At 31.5% G+C, this 18,347-nt stretch overlaps 1 protein-coding gene across 2 annotated transcripts in view; it reads left to right on the forward strand.

The window, feature by feature from the left end:
- The window catches only part of ck (myosin-VIIa ck), a 69,332-nt gene that overhangs the window by 24,822 nt on the left and 26,163 nt on the right, over window positions 1–18,347 (forward strand). The window contains exons 2-8 of one of the 2 annotated variants that reach the window (XM_067047876.1): window positions 4,730–4,792; window positions 15,125–15,238; window positions 15,400–15,546; window positions 15,643–15,827; window positions 15,902–16,023; window positions 16,092–16,348; window positions 16,633–16,929. In XM_067047876.1, coding sequence (XP_066903977.1) covers window positions 4,775–4,792; window positions 15,125–15,238; window positions 15,400–15,546; window positions 15,643–15,827; window positions 15,902–16,023; window positions 16,092–16,348; window positions 16,633–16,929 — 1,140 coding nt within the window. In that variant the 5' untranslated portion in view covers window positions 4,730–4,774. Of the gene's footprint in view, window positions 1–4,729; window positions 4,793–8,642; window positions 8,801–15,124; window positions 15,239–15,399; window positions 15,547–15,642; window positions 15,828–15,901; window positions 16,024–16,091; window positions 16,349–16,632; window positions 16,930–18,347 lie in introns of those variants that run through there. The other variant, XM_067047877.1, reaches the window with a different exon arrangement.

Below are 18,347 nucleotides of genomic sequence, written 5' to 3' on the forward strand. Positions count from 1 at the left end.
TACAGATTTTTGGCATACATTAAAAACCTTTGTCAATGTCAATCTAATCCCAAATATTTTTTTCTCTCATTTATTCCTTTGTTCTTTTCTATTCTTGGACTATTAGGAAGGCAACAAGGAATTCCAAACTTGGATATTACTACTCCTGTACTTGAGAGAGTGCTGAAATACGTGCTTGACAGTCGTGGTCTTTGGCATTGTTAACACTGCGGTTTCTTTTTATAGCAATCTGAGTCAGACTCACTCTGACCTTAGAAGATTTTAAAAGATTTTTTTCCGTAGTTTACATTGCAAGATTACATAAAAGACTCTTGCGCCTGTGCTAAACTTTAGGCTGGATTTGGTCAAAAGGCTTTTGTGTGCTGGCACGATTTACTTTTCGAACCATTTAATAAAATATTTTCTTTGTTTTCTCGGCATTTCTCAGAGAGAACTTTTTTTTTTCCTTGTTATTTAAAAGCTTACGACCCTCAATCGCAGCTGCAGTTTCCACGTATAAATTAAGAATATCTGAATTGGCCCAATATCAAAGCATGAAAACGGGTAAAGTAGTGACTCATTGATTTATAATTGTACTTAGCTCACTTTTCAACAAAGTGTTTTCTTTTTATTTTAATAACAACTTTATTGACAAAAGATATTACATTGTTTTTTGTTCAGACGAGAACGTAGTGTTTTTAAGTTGACTATTACTGTTTTTCAATTTATTTAATTTTTCTTTGGGGGAGCCAACAAAATAAATCCACGACGAAACCCAAGTGGTTCTGGTACGCCACTGACTGAAAGAAGGCCTGAGGTTTGGGAGTAACCATTTTTTTCATCTTCCACACTTAAATGTTGAGGATCACAGACACCTACGTAGGTGCTTAAACGGGGCCCCATTAAAGTAAATTGAATAAACCTACCTTTTTTGTTATAACGTACCCTGTGCATGGTGGTACTGGCAGTTCGGTATTTCAGAGTTTTGTTAATAAACATGAACTATTATTGCAAACCATTTCTTATTTTCAGGAATCGTGATCAATTTAATTCATCAAACCTTTCAAAATTAGTCTATTTACAGTTGGGACTGTCTCCTTACCTGACTAGAGTCCCACTTTCCTCGTTATCATTGAGTTGCTTCTCTAAGTAGCTGCTTTCTCCTGTGTTCGGTTAAGTTTTAAATTAAATTATACTTCTGATTAGTTCATTAATGGTTAATTACTTTGGTCTACAGAACTTATACTGAGTGTCCCTCTATTCATATTCAACCTTTCTAACATTTGCAAATTTGATATGATTTTCAATGGGTCATAATAGGAGCATGTGGACTATCTTTCTGGGGTATTGTTAACCCAAAAGGTTAGTTTCTTTAATGCGTTGATTTGTTTTACGTGCTCCACATATAGGACTCCTGACTCGCCAAGTTGTGAGACGTGGCCCTCAACGCGTTGTAGGAAGATGAAACAATGGTTGGTCTGAACACCGGGTTCTCCCCCAATCAGTGGTATCTCAGGACTTCTTGGGAACTTCAGGAACCGTTGGGGGTTTATTTTTGAACCCCTCTTCCAAAAATAAAATTAAATAGTATACATTTTCTTTTCAAACCGCGATTTTTAACTTTAAAACTGCAACGTTATCATCTGATTAAAAGAAAAATGTAAGTTTTTTTTATTATAAAGTTTTTCTTACAACTTTAAAAAAATCCACTTTGCCATGGAGTACTATATTTGGGGTGGAATATTATTGCTCTTTACACCTCCGGTTCTCCGGTGCTCTCAGTGCAGTCGATATGAGTGATTTCAAGGTTGAATTTGCAATCATTCTTTTGGGCAAGTTGGCTGTTTTAAAAAAAAAACAGAAGAGATCCGAGTGTACCAGATAGAGATTGCGAGATTGAGAAAAGTTAACTCGTTTTTTTAATCATCTTATTATCAGCATCATGTGAAGGATTATAAAAATGATTGAACACAATGACTCACGTCGAATTTAATTATTTATTTAAAAATTTCAATACCTCATATTGTTATTTCAGAGCCAAATTTTAATGTTAGTTTTTGTTAAATTGTAACATATTTTTTATATTTATGGAGTGTTTATTGTATTTTTATATTTAATAACGTATTTTTTTACTCAATGAATAAAACATCTGCCTAAATGTGTGACTTCACTAATTGAATGACTCATTGATTTATATCGAACTTAGGAATCAGTTATTACCTTATATCTGCATCTATAATCCAAACTCAATATTCTCAAATATTTGCAGGTACGGCAAATATAAAAGAAAACCATTATCGGCGTTAACAGCGCCTAGTTACTTCATTGGTACTTGGAAGGGCTGAAATTTTCTTGTACCATTTAGCTTCAAGCATAAGGAAAAAAAACTAAAGAAACTTTCATGATAATCTACAGCAGCATGAAGGATGATTTTACTACAATATATGAAACGAATTTATATTAAGTGAAGGTCTAATTTCCAAAAATCAAATTAGGTGATGTCTAAGAATAGTTTTTCATGTTTATATAGCTTTCACAACTGATTTTAGTTCATAGTTCAATGTATTATTAATTTTTATTTAAAAAATAATAAAAAACGCTGGTTATAATTCATGTAAAATAATAAATAAATGAAATTGTCAACATTTCAACTTTTTTTTTTTTTTGCGTGTGCTAATAATATTTCTACCTACTACTTTATTGGTAGAAATATACATATATTTCTAGTTGTCATTTGTGTAGACGGAGTCATCTAGTCCAGCGCATTTTTATAAAAACTGACCCTGTCTCGAGGATTCGTATCCACCTGCACCAGTGGTTGATTAACTTTACAAACAGACTTAAAAAAGAGCCAATTCACCATTTAACGAGTCAGAAAAAAAAAATTAAAATTAATTGTTTTATTACAACTTATTTCATACGTCATTATACACTTATAAAAACTTATTTATTTTTAGTAATATTAATTTTGGAAAACGTTTTGTTCACTCAAATTACACCAGGTAAAGGAAGCGTTCTTGCGAAAGGTGATGTAATTGTAATGTTTTTAATACGTCGTGAGGACCTTAATAAATAGTAAAATTTAAAACAAATTTTAGCTTCGAAAGACCTTTTTAAATCTGGCGGAGGAGGCTAAAAGGATCAGTATTTTGAGCTCATATGGTTTAAAAACATTCATGTGATACTATTCAGTAACGTGAGACATGGGACTTACAAAAATAAAAACAAGTTGTGGAGTTAACGCAAAAAAAATTTCTAAAGCATCAGATGGACGGATTTAATTTCGGTGTTCTGAGCTCAAATTAATTTATAAGAAGGTAAGCAGGCAGGAAAAGTGAAGCCAAAAGGTGGGCCTTATGATGGACCAGGCCGAGGAGTCGGGAAAGAGTACGATTCAAGCACTGGCTGCCTTTTGTTTCAGTTTACATTAGAATAGCGGTTCAACCTAACGTAAACTTAAGCTTCGTGGGCGTGGCTTTCTTGGCTTCACTTTGATTTAATGGAGATTAGGTTTATGGCACCCCTGGCTACAAAAGAGCAGGTTATGATACACCCCTAAACCACATTACATGGACTTAAAGGCGGTAAAATTTTCTGCAAATTGATGGAAAAATGAGCTGTGTACTATTATTACTTTCTAAGCTGTTCTAATATTTTCTTCCATAGCTGAAAGGTTTTCTTTGGATCTAAAGTTCTCTTAGTAATTACAGATGACATTAGCAATGAAAAGTGGATTTTAAGATCATCACACAACAACTTTTTAAGTTGCGTTTATTAAGTTAGAAGAAAAATAAAAAATCCTCTTAAAGGGTATTGAACCAGATAAAAAACATACCTTGAATCCCTAGAACTCTGCTGTAGATCCGGTTATCTGACCTTCATGACTCGGCAATTTCGTTACTTTCCTGTAGGTGCATTCCAGTTTGCTACATCTTCTGCGTGGCCAGCCCGGACTGATGTGGCTCTTTGGTAGACCCATCAAAATATTTTCGATTGGCTTCATCGTGTGCAATAGTCACTTCTACACCCTTTTGGTTTAGTCGATGATGTGATACCTAAATCCATAGTATAAAGATAAAGTTCGGCTTCGAAAGACCATGGAGGGAAGAGTAACAACTTCCCGTGCAAGAATTTTCGTTGTGGCATATCTTTTAATCTCGAGGCGTCAGAATTTTAAAAAAATGAATAATTTAAATTCATAATGTTTCAATGGGCAAATTATTTTGTTTTTCTTATTAATGTATGATAGTTAAATAATGTAATGATTAGATATACCTTTTTTGTGTGTTTTTTAAATTGGTTCGATTAATTCTTGTGGTTAACTTATTTATATTTAGAATGCACTGAATGTATATATATTTTTTCGATTAATCATTATATAGTATACTATTGTTAGAGTTACTGTATTTTGTTGTATATAATCTCATTTGGATGAAATGAAAAATAGTTCATCATTCTGGGACTAGGTCCCTTTAGAACAATTACAAAGGCAATTTCTATTATATAACATTTATTGGCCATGAAACAGTGTGGTCACACATAATTATAACTTATTTACAGATAGAAAAAAAATAGATTAGTTAAAAAACTAACTGACTAAGTAAAAACAAAACAAAAAATTAATTACAAAATATCTGTACTATTATAATAATGGGTCAGATTGATGAAGCAAAATGTAGTGAAATTATTTGAATTGAATATATGAAATTATATGAATATTCCATATAAATATTTATTGTTTTTGTTGCAGGGATATGATCTTCCAGAACGAGATAGCGTTCTGCAGGGACCAGCTATGGTTATCGTCACGAGGGTAAGTGCCAGTGTGTGCTAGTTGTGTAGAGCTAATTAGGGGGGCGGTGACCCAGTCTGAAGAGGAAGCGGAACTACGGTACCTTACTTCCCGTTCACAGTCGGTCCGATCAATATGTATTATTTATATTTTTCATCACTGAGATGATTATTGTGACATCTTTTTTAAAAAATTTTTAGACCTTGTTATTCCCATCCCTGTTTTCACAGTATAAAAAACTGTTACCGAAGTTACTGCAATGATTTATTTTCGGTTAATTAATGTGATTGTATTCATAGAAAAAGTTTCAATTCACTTCAAATGAAATAATGGCGAATTGTCATTAGACTTTAGCATATATAGTTCTTATTCATGGGTGGAAATATTCCTTTTTTAAGCAAAACAGCATCGTTTTTATATCATTTATATTTTTGGTGAATAAAAATTATTAATTTATATTTATTATAAAACAATTGCCGTTAACGTGGGATACAAATGACAGCAATACAGAAAATTTGAATTTGGCGCCCAAACATTCCCGTTAAATTTCTTTTTATATTTGCTAGAGGGGTTCTAAATTCATTTAGAGAAGAAAGTTGTTGGATAATTTAAAAAAGAAAAATTTCTGTACCAACGGCATTTCCATAGGATAAACGGTTGCCGAGGTTCTGATGAATTGCTGGAAGATTCCATCCCACGCGGTACTCCTTTCCCTCTCCACCTGTCCTTAGTAACTCGGTAAACATACATTTGCCCCTCTAGCACCTCCAAACCTGTACGAGACTAGAAACCGCGTTGATTAAAACTTCCATCCTCGAGTCGTCTTTAGACGTTGGAATGAACATGCTGCATGGGTCATCACAGACACCCAAAAAAAAAAAAAACATGTAAGGGAGACCGGTGAATCAAGACCAAGAACCTCCTATACCAGCCAAATGGTACGATTAAGGAGACGACGTGGAACGTCCTTTATAGAATTGAGGAACCATGCCAGGAACAGAAACGCGAAACAGCAATGGCACCTCAGTGATAGGCAAATAGGTGGAAGACATAGAAGAAGAATCAATATTTTGATTAATGTTGTAGCTACGGCCGAAGTGTTCAAGGTAGCCTTTATCAATTGAGAGAGCGTTTATCATCTTCCTTTGTGGAGGTGATGGTTTTCTGTAGAGCTACTGCCTCTTCTATAGCAATGGTTACGATAAGCTTCTTGTGTTTCAATTCCGCCGTCTTATTTGTTAATAAAAATGTTTACTGATTAAATTATTGGTTCATTTTTTTGGTTAAAACTATTTAGATGATTTTTTAGATATTTGAAAGTTTTTTTTTGTTTTTGAGTATTGAATACGATTTTTTTAATAATAACAATTAACATTACTCTCATTGTATAGGAGTTGACTTGGTCTTTATACCACTATGCTAATTAGACCACTTCCCAGTCTGGACAATAAAAATTAGTCAAAATATTTAATTATTTGTGAGCCCAAACAATTTAATTAAGTTTTTTTTATGTTGCTAATATGAGATTGTTTTTATTATATACCTTCTTTTCATCGTTTTAGTTCGAAATTAATCCTTCTATTATGTGATTTTAAGAGTATGAACAAATAAGATTGAGGCGAGGTTCTTCTTTTACTATGACATTTTAACAGGTGCTTCTTCAGGCGCGCTCCAATGTTGGAATATTACTGATGAGTGAGGAGGAATAACTCAGCTGTGTGGTTTTGGGAGATCTCTTTGCAACAGTTAAAAACGACACATCTCCAAAAGTTGAAAAGGAAATGACAACTGCACATTTTATAGGGAAACATATATATATATATATAGTCTGAAGAACGTTAGAAAATAATATAACCTTATTGAATATTATGGGGATGATTGGTACAATGACGTGGAAAAAAATCTATATTATATAAAAACATGAAATTTGGTTAAAATATTGAAATAAAGTAAACCAGTACCTCTATGATTCTTTTATCAATTTCAAGAAAAGAATCTCCTCTAAATTTCTACAATTTTTTTAACTTATATGGACAAGTAAATACTATGATTTGAACTGAATAACATCCGTTTTGATTCATAATGAATGATAAACCTTTATCGTTAGGAAGGGACTAGGAGAGGGTAATGGAGTATTAAAACACAAATTAATGCATCCTTTTTTTATTTTTCAACTTGTAACTCTACACACTTCTTCCAGCTGTAAAGATGTGAGAAAGCTGTGCCCCGTTTGCACACGTTAAACCAAAAATGTGTTAGAATGAATTTCCATCGGTCTGCTGGCGCAGTTTAGGCGCATTAAATCCGAGTTTTGGCACCGATTATTTACTGTAGATGAAACTTAGATACATCATTATACGCCCGAAACAAAAACACAGTCCAAACAGTGGACAGCAAAGGGGGAACAGGCTCCAAAAAAAGCAAAAACTGTTTTATCGGCTGGGAAAGTGATGGCAACTGTTTTTTTAGGATAGTCATGGAGTTATTTTAATCGACTATCTTCAAAAAGAGAAACCATTACAGGGCCATACTACGCATCATTACTTGACATGCTGAAGGCAGAACTTGCGGAAAAACGGCAACATTTGCAGAAAAGGAAAATCCTGTTTCACCAAGACAACACACCGCCTCACACCTCAGCGGTTACCATGGCGAAAGTCCACGAATTTACGGTTTGAACTGCTTGACTATCCGCCTTATTCACCAGATCCAGTGACCCCAAGCGACTTCTTTTTGTTCCCTCGTCTAGAAATTGCGCTCGGAAGACAGAGATTTTCGTCAAATGAAGAGGCTATAACCTTCGTTAACAATTATTTCGCAGAGAAAAACGTCGAGTACTTTCTGAATGTTGAAAAATAAAGATTAAAAAATCAGAAAAAATGCCTTGTATTCTTGTTAGGTCGGAAACTTTTCAGACCACCCTCGGAAGGAAGTCGATAAAAAAGAAATTTAAAAATTACAGTACACACTAAAAGACGGAAAGTAAGAATAAAATGATCAAGAAAAAAGGAAAATAATGAATAAAACAGAGACAAACCTTACTGAAGGAAGGCAAGCACAGAAATGGGCTGAAGGCGGATGAGATGACCAACAGTATAGAGAAGTGAGGGAATTGGCGGTTAATTGTTTAATACTTTTTTGTGATTCTTGTTTATTTGTATATCTTACTTATATTTTCTTTAATTTACTTTGTTCATTTTTATATAAATTTTCACATATTTTAAATCATACCTTAGTTTACTTTTATTTCATGTTATCTATTTGTTACACTATTTTAGTTGTTTGTATCTTTTTTAGCCCTGGTGAAGCTCTGCAAAGTGGGACGAAACGTTGGACACAATAAATAGTTTAATTACTATTTGAGTTTTTTTTTTAACAGCACACGAGTCATCTTTCTTTTATATCTTTTCAAGTAGTTAATAGGAATCGATTAAAAATTAATATATTTTGTTTATACTAGATTTATTAGAGAAGGAAGATGGTCCGGGTTGTTGATAAAAAAAGGAGCGTAAAATAGTATAAGAGCTAATTTTTATACACCAACGTTTCGTAACAATTTGTAGGGCTTCATTTGGGACAAAACAAAATAAAATTCACAGATGGAGTAATATTAAATAAAATAGTAGATGAAAATAAAAGTTAAACTAAATATAGGAGAAATTAAAAGAAGGGAAGTTTAAAATAATGTGGAAGGAAATAGGGTAAGCTTATGGCGGGAAATTACTAAAAACGCCAGGATGATTTATTAATTTGAAATTCATTTATTATATTACATTTTTCGTAAAAGCGATATTCTGTTGTAGTGATACACGTTATCATGTGTAAAGATATATTCTACCTCTTTAGATCTTGTTGAAGTAATCAGTAAACGAAACGAGATAACGAGAGGAGTAGTTCTAGTAATAACCTTGCAGGTGTTCCTTCCTTTTTGATTATTATTTTAAAATGTGCAGTTCATAGACCATTTTTCTCGGGCAAGTTTTACCTACTTAACTGTAACATGGGTCCTAGCGGATTAATATGAAACTGGTAAGAATATCTATAACATTAAACTAAGTGATTTGATTGTATTAATTTTTTAATTAGTCTTTAATATTCTTCGTTATTCTTTTTATTAAAATATCAGTATCCAAGTAGCTCAAAACCTTTCCATTGTAAGTAAAGTAGTTAAACCTTGTTTTGTGTATTAAAATACTTAGCTGTGTTCATTACTCTGTCAATCCCCGTCTCTTTTCTCTCCCTAAATGTATAATAATAAATTATGTTTTGAATTAGTGTTTTTTTTTTTAATGATATACTTAGATTTTTTTAATCAATCCTTATGAAGGCTGTTTCAGTCATCTAATCCTGATATTATAAAACTCCAGAATAGTTTTAATTTAAAAGAAAATTAAATTACATGAAAAGTAAAAATATATTCATGGAGTTATCTTATTTTATATATTAATTGTTAAATATTCGGGCTATTTATTCAAAAAATACAAATAATGTAGTTGTTTGATTTAAAAAAAAAAAGTTTGTTCATCATTTTCTGTGATTATAATCCTTGGAAAGTGTGTTGTGCACAAGTTAAAACTTCTTGGGTTTCAGTTGACAAAGAATCCTTACATTGGTTCAGTAATTATTGATTTGGCCTTTCTTCATTCATGTTTTAAAACAAAGCTAGTTAGCAGATTGTTAAAATTAAGAGTTTTTAATAGTTATTATTTTTTTTTTTTAGTAATTGAATACCTGCAACATGATGTAAAGATTGGATACATTTGGTTCATGCGTGATATTAGCTTTATTATTGTTTGAGATGAGTTTTATTATAATTTTTTTTCTTACCTTGAATGATATCATGGTGAAAATTCAATGTTTGACGATTACTTTTTTTTATTAATTGAGATCCGATTAGAAAAATCAGGAAAGTCAGATTGTTATTTGGATTATACAGGATAATATTATTAATTGTGATGTTTGTTGGTTATTGATCCCAAATCTTTATTTTCACCTCTGCAGTATTATTAGTAGTTGAGTATCGGGGCTAGTTGTTTTTTGCTGAGTTGATGGCGGCCTTTGCTTTATGGTGTCGTTACGTAATTGCCGGTGAGTCAAGTTACTAATTCTTAAAAATGGTAGAATGTAACCTTCCTTGTTATATCTTTCTAACTGTGATTTCTCTAGGTTTCATTAGTAATAATTAAATCACTACACGAATGGTCTACGGCTAGCGATTTTCCAACTCCTTGGTGTTTATTTATTACATTACTGTAGAATATTATTTTTACGGTTTTTTATTTAAATACCCATTTCATGTTTTCATCAGTTTTTTTAATAATTTATTATTCATTGTTTTTTTGTTGTTATACAAGGATCGATACTTTAATAGCGGGTGAACCTATCTGAGGTCAGCGGTTTATTGACAGATTGTAATACTTTTCTGAACACATTTGGGTCACCAAGATTTAATTCTTGGGTTTTATATGAAATACATGTTTTCCGTCCTAGATGAGATGTAAATTGAACCCATACCGTTATCTAACAAACACACTAGGACCCTAGTAAGCGCGTCTACATTTTTTTGTATTTAATAAGCTGGGTATTCAGTTTGAATAATCGAGTCGAAATGCACTGTTCCTGCTGAACTATACTCAATAGACAATACTTTCTTTTCTTTTAAAACTATAAAAAAAAATTATAAATATGACTACGCTCTTAGAGCATAATTAAAGTACCCCAACCACTAGATATCCTTCTCTTCCCTGGCGGTGGTCCTATTTTTTGGCTTTCATTATAATATAATGTGATTTTAGTCCATTGATTTCCTTTACAACACTTCATTCTATTTATTTATTTATTTTTTTTATGAACAATAATAATGAAGTTATTTAACACTAAAATTTAATTATTTCCATAATTTTAATATATCGCTGCATTGCTTTGATACTGACGCATATTAAAAAAATAAATTGATGTTATTTAGAATTTTACAATTAGATTGCAGTTACTTTCTTTACTAAGATTGTCCCCCAGACTTTCCTAAACCTATTAGAGTTGTTACGAATTAACTCCAGTTTATGGCAGGAATGAGGGAGATCAATGTACCTGGGGTCCATTTTTTAAATTCTTAATAGCTTCTGAAACAGCAATTTTTACAAGTTTAAAATAAAGCATTTTCATGATTTGAAGATAATTTTGTTGTTCTTAAAATATTTTGCCTTCAGATTATGACTAAAAACATTTTTTAATATATAATAAATGACCTAAGGTACAATTCATTTAATTGTACCTTAGGTCACCCTCTATTGTACCTCGGACCATGACTTGTACCTTGGACAATATTTATATAAATTGGACTTATAATTACAATTGATTACCAGATAATAAAAAATAAATGAAAAACTGTTTTTAATTTCAAGTTCAAATACATTAAAAAATTAATCCAACTTCTATGCCCAAATTAATTTAATTATCTTTATAGTCTACTCAATAAAAATTCACTCACTCACTGTTGGGCGCTACAGTCCTTGTAGGACCTGGCCCACCGTTCTTCCCCATGCCTCGTGGTGTCCAGCGAGACTCCTCCAATTTTTGATTCCCATCCCTCTCAAATAATCCTCCAAATTGTTCAGCCACCGACGCCTAGGTCTGCCCCTTTTTATTTTTCCTTCTGGAGCACCATTTAACATCCTTTTAGGCAGCCTACAGGGCTCCATCCTTTCCACATGTCCCAATCATCTTAGCCTGCTCTTCTTAATAGCACAGGGGATATCAGGCTCTGTATACAATTCTTTTAGTTTGTCATTGCTTCTGATTCTCCACCTATGCTCCTCTTTAACGGTTTCAAAGATCTTTCTCAGAACTTTTCTCTCCCAAACAAAGAAGTGTCTGATCGAGAACAAGTGGTCTGTTGTTGACTGTTCTGGGCGGAAACGGCTCTGGTACTCGCCCAGCAGTTGTTCGTTCCTCTCCACCATCCTTCTACAAATTGCTACCGACAAGATCTTGTAAACTGTTGGAAGGAGCGCTATACCTCTGTAATTTTCACATTTTAGTTTATTCCCTTTCTTATGTATAGGGAGTATAATTGTTCTCTATTGGTGTTGGTGAGCTGTGTATTCAATTAACTAAAAATTCTGTGTCTTGTCATATTATAATTTGTCTCAGAATATATCCTTCCTTGTTTTCGGCCGACATCAAGGTTGTTGCTCTTTCTTTCATTTGTCCTTTGAGTATGAAGTAAAATATCTTTTGATACTCGTAGTTATCAGATTCCAACTTTTATTGAAAGTTTCTCATATTTATCTTGTCTTCTGCTACCTTGTTTCTTACCTTGATTCTTTTCATCTTATATTGCTTCAAGTTTTTGTTGATGAAATAGTTGAAATGTGGAAGGAGTACTTCCAGAATCTTTTGGAAGCAAAGAATCCTCATTACCCTCATATAGATGTAGAACAAAAAGAGAAAGGTCATTTTAAAAAATATATATATTAATAAAGGCAACCTTGAGGAAGTACTGTGAAGTATGAAGCTAGATAAATCCGCAGGGAGCTATAAAATAACTACTAAAATGCTAAAATACATGGGATCTAAAGAAAAATAGATTATGCTACACTTTTTGAATTTAGCATGCAAGTAAAAGAAAATCCTGACAAAATTGGGAATTAGTCTTTATGGTCATAATCTTTAAGAAAAGTGATAACAGAGACTGTAATAACTAGGGATAGGATTTTTATGTGCTAAAAAATCCGAAATATGTACATAAATATGTGCTAATAAATTGTCAAATATTTAAAATAATATGTATTTATAAATTTTGTATTTTTCAAAAATATAAATTACTAATTAATTAGTAATTTTATAACTTAAAAAAAGTTACATAAATATGTATTTATTATATATTACATGAATAATATTTTAAAGAAATTATGTTAAAATATGTTCAAAAAAATTTACTTAGAGAAAACATAGCTGTTCAATAACAAGACATTAATTAGTAATTGTAATTAAACTAATTGATTAATAATTACTCAGAATGAATTATGAACAAAGTATAAATGGAAATAAAGAATAATCCTTATTAAAAAGAAAAAGCAAAAAAAAATTTAGAAAAATATTTAAAACTTTGAAAGAAATCAATTATTCAGCCGGTTCAGTTACAAAATTATTGCAGATTAAATGCATTTTTAAATTTTCAAATAAAAATCTTCGTTGGTTTGACCGCAGAATGGACTTGTACCGGCTAAAAGATCTTTCAACATCTACTGCTGTTATAGGGGCATATTTAAATGAAGCTATTTCCATTGCATCTAGTTCGGTATTCTGCATCACCTGAGCGGCTGTGTCATCATTTGTTTTAATAAGGAATAAGACCCTTGCTCTTTTTAATTGATTCTTAGAAATTCTCGATGTAATTCTGTGTGAAAATTTATTATTGCTACTGCTTTTAATTTGTGTTCAAAGATGAAGATTAGAATTTGTGCGCCCTATTTATGATAAATGAGAAATTTCACTTTTTTTAAGTTTCTTGTGTTCTCTTGAATTTTACATTGTTGCTGTGAAAAATGTACTTACAATTTAACAAATAATTTAAGGAATATGTGATTCAAGACAGAATACCTAAAAATATGTTAAAAATAACAAATATTTCAGAAAATATGTGATTTATAACAAAATATGTGAAAATATGTAAAAAAAGGTCAAATATTTAAAAATATGTGAAATAAAAATGGCTTCTTTTGGCCAGAAATGTCTTGAAACATCTATAGTTAGAAAGGAATCGCAGATATCATGGTCAGGTAAAAATATGTGAAAACATAAAAATCCTATCCCTAGTAATAACTAATGAGGTATATTTCTATTAAGTAGTATTACATATAAAATATATTCCATGGCCATAAAAAAGGAATGAGAAGGATTGCTCTGAGAGGAACAATATGGCAATATGGATGAAAATTGAGGCACCCTAGACCTAATTTCATATGTGAAAGTTCTTATATAAGTTAAAAAGAAAAAGAAATGCTAGTGTACATTTTTGACTTTACAAATGTCTTTGACTGAGTAAGGAAGACAGATGCCTTAGAAGCCATAAGAGAAAAAGGGATAGACCTTGGTCATATTCTGCCATATGCACTTCTAGAGATATTGAAGCTGTAATAAGAATCAGGTAGGGTTGCAGATTGTGACCACCATTGTTCATTTTAATTATAGGTTCAGCTATTGGAAGAAAAATATTAAGGAATATCCACCTAGGATATTTTTTTTCTTTTTTTATGTCTAAACCCCTTTTATTTCAAATAAATACAAAATATAAACATATATACAATACATTATATACAATTTTTTATTTTTGTCCTTTTACTGGAGCTGTGGTCCATTCTAAGGAATAGCTGAATATAATGAAAAATTTGGAAATATCATTGATTTGAAAATATGTGACCTTTCGTCACATGGCATATCCTAGGTGAAAATATTTCACCTAGGATATGCTAATCCACCAGAGACCCTCTCACTACTTGTGTTCACCGATGACATCATTATTTTCTCAGAGGATGATAGGAATCTTCAGTACAACATAAGAGGTTAAAAGAAGAATTTTTTAAGATCAATAGGGTTATAAATCCTTTGAAAACGAAAGTACTCAGGGTTTGGAAGAAGCCAAGGTGAATTATGTGTGTCATCAGAGTCGAAGATGAAATCAAGTAGAAAACTTCCAATACCTGGACCTAACCAAAAAAAGTTACATTGATTTGGAAGTGACCAAATGAATCTTAGCTGCAGGCAGAATGTTTGTAAGTATTAAGAGAGGTTTCCTAAACTGAAGAGGGGTGGAAAAGTGGATAAAGGTGACTATATTTAGGCCAGCATTTCCCCGATTCTAACATAGTCTTCAGAATAATAGATTCAAAAAGAGAAACAATCAAGAATATAAATGTCAGAAATGAGGTTTCTCCAAAACATAGAGGAGAGAAGAAGAGCCTGAGTCTTCTATACTACTATCAAGTCTAAATTCAATGATAAATTAGCCAATCATATGACAGAATATTATCAACTGACCTGGCTTAGATCCTTTTATGAATGGAAACAAGAATAATTGCAAATGGGACCTACTGAGTCATGTGAAACTATAAAGTTATCTTAATTTTACTGAATATTAATATTAATTGAAATCATATAATTTTACTTAATTAATTGAATATGAATTTTATTTATTTGCAGAATGCCATCTACTCCCTTTCTTATCCCATAATGTCTATTAAATATAAAATTCCATTTTTTTCTTGTACACTCATATATGGAGTAGGGAACAAATATTTAAGATATTCTGGTTTTAATACTACATAGTATTTTCATTCATCTGATTTGTTACAGGGAGACTATATATGGATTGAACCTATATCAGGTCGAGAATTTGATGTTGCTATTGGAGCACGTGTGATATCTGCTGAAGGAAAAAGGATACTCATCAAAGATGACGATGGCAAGGTAATATAGTTGAAAACCTTCAAATTCTTAAATTCAAATTTAGGAGTTGTGTACATTATTTTTCCTTCTAAATAGAAATAGGTTGTGCCAATTTATAGAACCATTATATAATTAATTGTTAAAAATTTAATTTTTAATAAATTTGATAAATTTGATTGCAGGAAGTTTGGCTTACTCCCGAGAGGAAGATTAAGGCTATGCATGCCACCTCCGTTCAAGGAGTGGAAGACATGATATCTCTTGGAGATCTTCATGAAGCTGGTATTTTAAGAAATCTTCTGATTCGATATAATGAAAATCTTATTTATGTAAGTAATACCCTTGTAGTCAAATTATCTCAGTTTAAAATACTAATTTTAAATCAAATTGGTAACTGTTACATCATTATTAATTTTTTTCCTTAGACCTACACTGGATCAATATTGGTAGCAGTTAATCCTTACCAGATATTGCCTATATACACAGCCGAACAAATTAAACTTTATAAGGATAAAAAAATTGGTGAACTTCCTCCCCACATATTTGCTATTGGGGACAATTGTTATAGTCAGATGAAACGCTTTGGTCAAGATCAATGTATAGTGATAAGGTACAAACATTTTTTGAAATAAAAATATTTAAAAAAGCTTGTAAATCAATTATTAATATAACATGACTTTATAGTGGAGAGAGTGGAGCTGGAAAGACTGAAAGTACCAAGTTAATTCTTCAATATTTAGCTGCTATCAGTGGCAAGCATTCATGGATCGAGCAACAAATCTTAGAAGCAAATCCAATTCTTGAAGGTTCTTTTCTTATTTTTGTTGTGTTTTCGTTTTTGTTTTACAATATTTATTAATCTTATTTTTTGTAGCATTTGGAAATGCAAAGACTATACGTAATGATAACTCATCAAGATTTGGAAAATATATAGATATTCATTTTAATGCCTCTGGTGTTATTGAGGGTGCGAAAATTGAGCAGTATTTGTTAGAGAAATCAAGAATAGTTTCTCAGTCGAGAGATGAAAGAAATTACCATGTATTTTACTGTATGTTAGCTGGTTTATCAAAAGATGATAAATCAAAACTTGAGTTAACTGACGCTTCACATTATAAATATTTAGTTGGAGTAAGTATTCTATAATCTAAGTATTATTTAATTTTTTATTAATTGCTTGGCATAATATGGGATTTTTAGTATTTTAAAACAATGTTTATTACCTCGTATAATGATGCCAATATAGTTAAATAATGATATTTATAAATTATATTTAATTTCTTTCTAATGAGTAGATTATATGCCCCAGAAAATATTTTCTATATTAACTTCAGTCAGTCATTTTTGTCTTTTCCCTAATTTCTATTACATATATCCAACCAAAAAAAAAATCTGTATTTAAATCGGTGTTTTAGGGTGGTGGCATTACTTGTGAAGGAAGAGATGATGCAGCAGAGTTTGCTGATATAAGATCAGCAATGAAGGTTCTTTTATTTACTGACAGTGAAATTTGGGACATTATGACACTTCTAGCAGCATTGTTACACACCGGTAACATAAATTACAGAGCTGCCGTCATTGATAATTTAGATGCCACTGAAATTCCTGACCATTCAAATGTTGCTCGTGTCGCTGGTTTGTTAGGTGTTCCAAAACAACCTCTTATTGATGCTTTAACGAGGAAAACATTATTTGCTCATGGTGAGACAGTGGTAAGTTTATAGCTTTCTTTATTTTTTAAAAAACTAAATATCATTATTTATGTTTATTTTCTAAAAAATATTAGTCTTTAATTTGCTTATTTAAAATTAAATTTCTTTCTTTCATTAATTTTTTTTTCTTAGCTCTTGATTAGTTACCTGTCATTTCAAAGTAGCATGGTAACCTTATTCCTTGCTTTTCTTTTTTCTCTTATGATAACCAAGGAGCTTCCTCAAAAGTTGATGTGAAGAGTTGAACTGTTTCTCTTAAATCATTTTGTTTTTAGTGTTTTGGACATGTTCAACTTTGCATTCAGATGTTCATTGAATTTTTAGCTATCCAACATCATTTTTCCCTGGTTACTAATCAGATTCAAAATTGGTATCTGTAATAATAGTGTTATTTCTAATACATTTGGTTAAGAATTCTGTAAGTCAGTTTAACAGGTATAAAAAGGTTAATGTGTAACTGATGAACAGTGGGCATGTTATTCCTGCTCCTAGTGGTACTTAGCCATGAGCCTATTTCCCCTTAGTATTAGAAAAGTGATTCCATACAAATCAATAAGCATTTGTTCAGTTATAATAGAGTTAGGAGACAATAGATAAAAAATATTGTTTGTTGTATAATTTTTTATTAATATGTTCTTCAATGAATTATTTGTTTGAGGGGTCTGTCTGTTCTCTATAAAGCATAAAAAAAAAGCTTATTGCATGATATATAAAATGTTTCTTTCAGCAGTGTTATATGAATACCATTTTGATGAAAATAAATGTATAGTTCTTTTTTATTTTTAATTAGTTTGTTAGTATTCTAACAATGACCGATAAGGAGCCTGAAGTCAGAGAACTAAAAATAAAAAATGTACAGGGTCACCTTGTGGCACTAGCTAATTACCATCTCCTCTCGTTCAGAGTGTCACTTTGAGGTGAGGTTTTTCATTGGACTCTATGCTTGAAGATGGACCAAAAGGGAAGAGCTGTTGATGAAGGAGATTTAGGAGAGCAGAAAACTGTTAAAGACTGAGAAGGCTTTCTGCAGAGGGCTACTGTTTCTCTGGCAATGCTAAAAAAAGTGAGGTTTCTGAACCAGATATCCTCTAAAGGTAGCTAAGTGTGCCTCTTCAAAATTAGCTCATTTAGCTGGAGTATTGATGGCTTAAGGCCTGCCTAATCTCTTACGAGTCTTAAAAAATTTACACCTCACATGGTTGTGGATAACCTAATCTTCTGAAATATTGTGGTATTTCTTCCTTTTTCTTTAAAGTTTTTGACTTTGACTCTGCGATTGTAACAATAATTTACATCAAATTTATTTTCACTAAATGTGAATACATATTTTTTGTTGATGTAATATAGTTACATCAGCAAAAATCGTGAAGATGGAATTTAGTCCTAGCAAAGTATATTTGTAATATTCAAAACTTGTT

Source organism: Halyomorpha halys, unplaced genomic scaffold (genome assembly GCF_000696795.3).
Source record: "Halyomorpha halys isolate HHAL.00 unplaced genomic scaffold, Hhal_1.1 Scaffold33.1, whole genome shotgun sequence".
Lineage (NCBI taxonomy): Eukaryota > Metazoa > Arthropoda > Insecta > Hemiptera > Pentatomidae > Halyomorpha > Halyomorpha halys.